This window comes from Leptinotarsa decemlineata, unplaced genomic scaffold (assembly GCF_025532065.1).
Source record: "Leptinotarsa decemlineata unplaced genomic scaffold, Ldec_3_MD MMD2_tig00078363_RagTag_RagTag, whole genome shotgun sequence".
NCBI classification, from domain to species: domain Eukaryota; kingdom Metazoa; phylum Arthropoda; class Insecta; order Coleoptera; family Chrysomelidae; genus Leptinotarsa; species Leptinotarsa decemlineata.
The window spans coordinates 2380112-2386561 of NW_027412728.1; the positions used below are offsets into that span (position 1 = coordinate 2380112).

The following is a 6450-nucleotide window of genomic DNA, read 5'->3' on the forward strand; positions in this document are numbered from 1 at the left end:
CTAAGTCCTACTGCTATTCTGAAAGATTCATCGTCTAATAGTGTTCCAAGAGATGCAGCAGGTAAAGCATTCAGCCAAGCACTCACTTCTGTTTCAGTTTTCTCCTCATTATATTATTTTTTTACTCATTCCAAATCAATAATGAAAGAGAATTATTCTTCACCGAATAACCGAACGTCACGTCAAATGAAAACAAGTTATATACCGCCATAATTTCAAGCGATTGGATTTGAGAAAAAGCTATAGTGAAGTTCTTCAATATCTGAATTCCTCCCTCATCCGAAAAATATTGTTTTGGAACTGCCGCTGAATAGAGGATACTCTCTAGATCAAAATCAAGAATAACAGTCCTAGAGACGGCGTCGATATAGATATTAAAAAATTCCTGCCTTTTGCTGCATACATTCATAATTTTTTCAAGTTGCTCTCAAAGTTAGGGGCCAAAACATGAGGCAAAACGTCCAAAAGGATGATGAATTCAAAGAGATGGTAGTCAGCAGTGCTAACTTTTATAATTCAGTAAAATGAAATAACAACATGTCAATCAGATACGAAAAATATTCCGACAACTAAAATTAAAAAATAAAACAAGTTCAAATTGTATTTCTAAAAAGAATCTTGCAATCAAGATGCATAGAAATACAATGGTGTATTGATTTATAAAATATTTTGACGAAAACCGTCAATCTACAGCACTCTTGATTCTCCATAAAATAAAGAGATCCAACGTACTTCGGCATCCCATTCATAGAAGCACTAAACACACCACAAAGGTTTGCATTCAGAAACGATTCTGATTTCATCTATCAACATGTGTATAAGTAAAAGTAAACAATATTGTGCACTCTCAAAGTTGTCGGCACTCTCAAAAGTCAAAAAAACCAATACATAGAAATGAACCGGCAGCGACTAATCCACGTGGACTGTAGACATATGGCGACATTATGATTGGCTGAAGAGTGATGAAATTGAATTTGAAGTCATGTTACGGTAACAAATAGAAATCGGTGACTGCGGGGATGGTTATCGCCGTCATGTTCAATTCAGAAAATGATCGCGACTTGAGTGTTGAAATTCTATATTGGTGCAGTTATAAACACTTAATATGTTTGTTATCTGTTTAAGATGTGGTGTCCTTGGACAAGTTCTAATAGTACTAACGAGTGTGGTGACAACGCAGACTTTTTCCAGTGTAGTGATTTCAAAAGCGATGGTGAACAATGAGAAAAAGAGATGTCCGTGAATAAGATTCGGATGCATTGGAATATTGAAACACAGAGAGTATTTTTCCATGTATATGAGAATCTACATCCCAAGTTTGGTTTCGAGGGAAACAAACTATTACAAGCAACTCAGATTTGATCGAAATTCCTTTCTCAATTGTACGTAAAATAGTCAAAAACGAACCTTATGAACGCAAGACGCGATGTGATACAGGATTACCAAAACCTTTAGATGTTCATCTAATAAAATCATTGGAAAAAATAATATATTATTGTTACAAAAGCAATGAGAGTCCTACAACCGAAATCATAAGAAATAAATTGAATACTTCCAGTCACAACGTGAGCTGCTGTGACAAAACTCTTCAGAATTGGATGAAGGAACTAGGATTTAGATTTAAAATAATAAAAAAACATCAAGCAGTTATAGAAAGCGGAAGAATAGTGGAATTGCGTAACAAACACTTAGAACAAATAACTGAATATAGACAAGGACAACAACAAATTTTCTATTTGGATGAAACTTGATATGACACTCACGACACAGTTACGGAAGGGTGGACTTATGGTTCAAGAAAGTGTACCCCTAACATACCTGCAAACAAAGGATCGCGACTAATCATTGTGCATTCCGGAGGAAGTGAAGAATGAGTTCCGAATTCTTTGGAATCATGTGGAGAAAGCTTGAGGACTTCAATGTTGACTGTCATAAGAACATAGAAGCTAATATTTTCGAGGAATGGTTTGAAAACACATTGATCCCAAATTTAGATGTGAATAGTGTAATAGTTCTTGACAATGCTTCCTATCATTCGCGACAGCTCATCAAAGTACCGAATAAAAATTCGAGGAAAGATGAAATACAAAGTTTTTCATTGGATAACAATTTGTATTTTGAAGATTACTATACCAAAAACCAACTACTTGAAGTTTTACAGACAAAAACATTTGAAAAAGTGTATGCTCTTGCTGAAAATAATGGACACACCCTAGTGAGACTTACTCCCTATTTTTGTGTTTTCAATCCCATCGAGTTGATTTGGGAAAAATTGAAACGAAGCATCAGGCGTAGAAATAATTTTCCAAAATTTGTTAATAAGGTAATAGAGCTAATTAAAGAAGAAGTATCTAATATTACCGAAGAAGACTGGCAAAAAAGGATTAAAAAAGTAAATTTAGTTGAAAAAGGTTATATGGAGATTGGACACATCCATAATAATGATGGAAACAATAATGATAATTATAATAATAATAATATTTATTTGCCATTCAATTCTACAAACACAATAATCTTAGTTAACGACAAAAAAATATAGTTCCCACAGAAGGATGAACCTGTGCGTGGGCTATATCATTTTAATATACAATAGATTATAATGAATGAAATATAAAAAATGAAGTTTTTTTCGGTATGAACAAAAAAAGTACAAGAAAAATTTATACAGATATCACATCAAAATCATATATAGTCAATATAAATAGAAACATTTAGCATGACCAAAAAAGCACTAGAAAAATTATATACAGATATCACATCAAAATTACATATAGTTAATATAAATAAAACATTTAGGTTATACCTATACTGAAACAATCGCAATAGGTGAATTACATCGTACATCACTCACGCATCAATCAAACAAATACTCTATTTTTTTAAATGAAAAAAAAACAAACAAACCATACATCACTCACACATCAATCAAACAAATACTCTATTTTTTCAAATGAAAAAAAAACGAACAAACCATGGAGAAGTTGATCTACAGATAACATAACTCTAATCACATACATCTTCTACAGACATGTATACATTGTAGTAATATGAATTTTTCACATCAACATATTGGTGAATCTGTGCTCTAGGCAAACCTGAGATCCAAGCTTTAAGCTTATTTTTGAACATATTAATGCCAAAGATAGTTTTGATATGTGCTGGAATAAGATTATACAGCCGAGAAGCTAAGTAAGTATAACACTTTTGTGAAGTATTTTTCTCTGATTCTGGTACATAGGTTGAATTCATTTTGTGGTGAGTTGCATGACGGTGTTCAATTTTTCTAAGTTCATGTTTATTTTTGTGTTGCCTTATAACAGTTTTGAAGAAGTGAAGTTGCCTTATGTCTGAAGTCAATGTTTCCTCATATAGCGCTTCTGTGAGGTAAGTTCTTTTTTTATTTGTGATCATTTTCAGAGTTGATTTTTGAATTTGTTATGAGAATAACTTGCTGCTCCCCAGGCAACTATCCCATAGGAGAGGTAAGTTTCAAACAAGGTATAGTATAGCATGAGCATTTGAGCTATATCTAGGTAGGATGTCATGTATTTCAATCTATATGTAACACTACGTAATTTTTTCACCGAATAGCCACATGTGCATCCCATTTTAAATGGGCATCTATATCCGCAAACTGCGGACACGTGTTTCTGGCTATTGGCCTCATCAGCGCGGTGTAGCCAAGTGCAGAGATGGGCAACACTTGGTTGTCAAAAACGAAAAAACAGCACAAACGAACGGAGTCACCAACAGGAGCCTACCGCACATTTGTGATTTCAATTAGGAGACCTAGAATTTCTAGGATATCATAACATCACCACGAAGGCAGCTACAGCTACCTGCCAGACTCCCGAGTCCAGGATATAAATATATAGAAGGAGGTGTTATCGAGTGTCTATGATTTAATTTATAAAGGAAAGGATTAGTCGGAACAGCACTCAAGAAAAATTATTGGCAAACAAACTCCGTTCGTTTGTGCTGTTTTTTCGTTTTTGACAACCAAGTGTTGCCCATCTCTGCACTTGGCTACACCGCGCTGATGAGGCCAATAGCCAGAAACACGTGTCCGCGGTTTGCCAATAATTTTTCTTGAGTGCTGTTCCGACTAATCCTTTCCTTTTTAAATTAAATCATTGACACTCGATAACACCTCCTTCTATATATATATATATATATATATATATATATATATATATATATATATATATATATATATATATATATACATACATATATATATATATATATATATATATATATATATATATATATATATATATATATATATATATATATATATACATACATATATATATATATATATATATATATATATATATATATATATATATATATATATATATATATATATATATATATATTACAATGTAGGTTTTCACGGATGTTAGAATATGATCTGTTGTTTTTCCGGGTGTTCATCCGTTGTGTACTATTCGATAGTCGACGTTTCGCCATCATCTCAGATGGCATTATCAAGACGAGTTACTGCTTCGCTTCGAGAGGTGTAACTGATGTTAGGTTCTTCTTGTGGTGTTTTTATATGGCTTCGCTTGCGTTAGTTGTATGGATTTGTTACCTGTTTTTCCACCTGAGGGTTGTTGATGGCTTTTGGCGGTTCTCCTACTTGCGATGGTTCATTATCAATTTGTGGTTGTCTTTGGTGGTTGTTTTTAATTATTGGTTTCCAAATCCTTGGGATTTGGCAACAGAATTGAGGGAGACAACAAAGGCTCTGCGACAAAATGGCTACGGACCAAAGATCATTCAAAAGGCCATCGACAGACTAAGAAGAACCAAAAAAACATCCACTAGGTCGACAGAAGACTCTCCACACGACAGACAATCTGTGACAACACCTTATGTCAAAGGTGTGACCGACAAAATCGGGAGAATACTAAGACGTAAAAACATCCGGACAACCTACAAACCGCACAAAACGATATCCAGTTGGCTGCCCAGACCGAAAGAGAGAATTTCCCTAGAAAACCAAGGAGTATATAGCATCACATGCGAGGACTGTGGTCAACAATATATCGGTCAGACCAACAGACGTATATCTGCCAGAACCCAGGAGCACAAAAACTCGATAAGAACAAAACAAACCTCCTCTGCCCTCTTTCAACACCATCTACAAATAGGTCACAAGATTAATTTTGGGTCCACAAAACAGATAGCACAGGTGCAAAACCCAAGAATTCGACAAATCAGGGAAGCTAACGAAATCGAAAAGCAAGGCCTCATCAACAAAAGGGATGACTCACTAAACATCCCAAGGATTTGGAAAACAATAATTAAAAACAACCACCAAAGACAACCACAAATTGATAATGAACCATCGCAGGTAGGAGAACCGCCAGAAGCCATTAACAACCCTCAGGTAGAAAAACAGTTAGGAGAACTGCCAAAAGCCATCAACAACCCTCAGGTGGAAAAACAGGTAACAAATCCATACAACTTACGCAAGCGAAGCCATATAAAAACACCACAAGAAGAACCTAACATCAGTTACACCTCTCGAAGCGAAACAGTAACTCGTCTTGATAATGCCATCTGAGATGATGGCGAAACGTCGACTATCGAATAGTACACAATGGATGAACACCCGGAAAAACAACACATCATAGATAGATTTATTGAATTTTTCGAATTGAGCATATGAAAACTTAAGTCAGTAAGGTATAAATATATAAATAAAATACAACAAAAGATAACAAAATATTATCACAGGTTTATAAATTCGTGGGAGTACATTTTAATATAGCTCAATATTGGAAAAAAAGAGAGAGAGAAAAAAAGATAAGTGTCACAGATTTAAACGTATTTGTCTAAAATATATAGATATCAAAATATAATGAAGATATACTCTCGCATATATCATGTCTATATTTGTTACGATTATTTTGGAAAATTTTGATGACTAATACTAATATCCATCCTTCTTCTGTTTTCTGCAATCGTCATGAAGTTGCCAAAAAAAAATCTTGCATCGAATACGGTTCCATGTTACATAACAAATCGAAAACTAGAATTTTGAAAGTATGCCGTCTGCCTTCTTCTCTGATTGTCAGTGGTAAATGATTCTATAGTTTGATGGCCAAATAGCGTGGAGCTTTTTCTGTATTTCTTAGTCTATGTTTAGGAAGAACGAGGTTCGAATTGTTCCTAGTAGAGTACTCGTGAATGTTTTTATGAATAATGAATTTTTCTTTGTTGTCATAAACGAAAATAACACAAACATAAATATAGATCCCATATAAAGTAAGTAATTTATTACTTTTAAAAATTTCGCGACAGGAGTCTGTTAAGTTCATGTTAAGCATATTCTTTATTATACGTTTTTGCATAGTGAAAATCCGTTCCAAGTTAGTGCTTCCACCCCAGAACATAATTCCGTATTTGAGGAAAGGATATACGGTTCCATAGTATGCT

At 34.1% G+C, this 6450-nt stretch overlaps 1 protein-coding gene across 1 annotated transcript; it reads left to right on the top strand.

Annotated features, from left to right (window-relative positions):
- The first annotated feature begins 4400 nt into the window (after positions 1–4400).
- On the top strand, positions 4401–5630 carry LOC141487097 (uncharacterized). Its single transcript, XM_074185897.1, has 2 exons — positions 4401–5362; positions 5411–5630. Exons 1-2 carry the CDS (start codon positions 4403–4405, stop codon positions 5573–5575), a joined length of 1125 nt encoding a protein of 374 aa, XP_074041998.1. The 5' UTR covers positions 4401–4402; the 3' UTR covers positions 5576–5630.
- Positions 5631–6450: the final 820 nt, after the last annotated feature.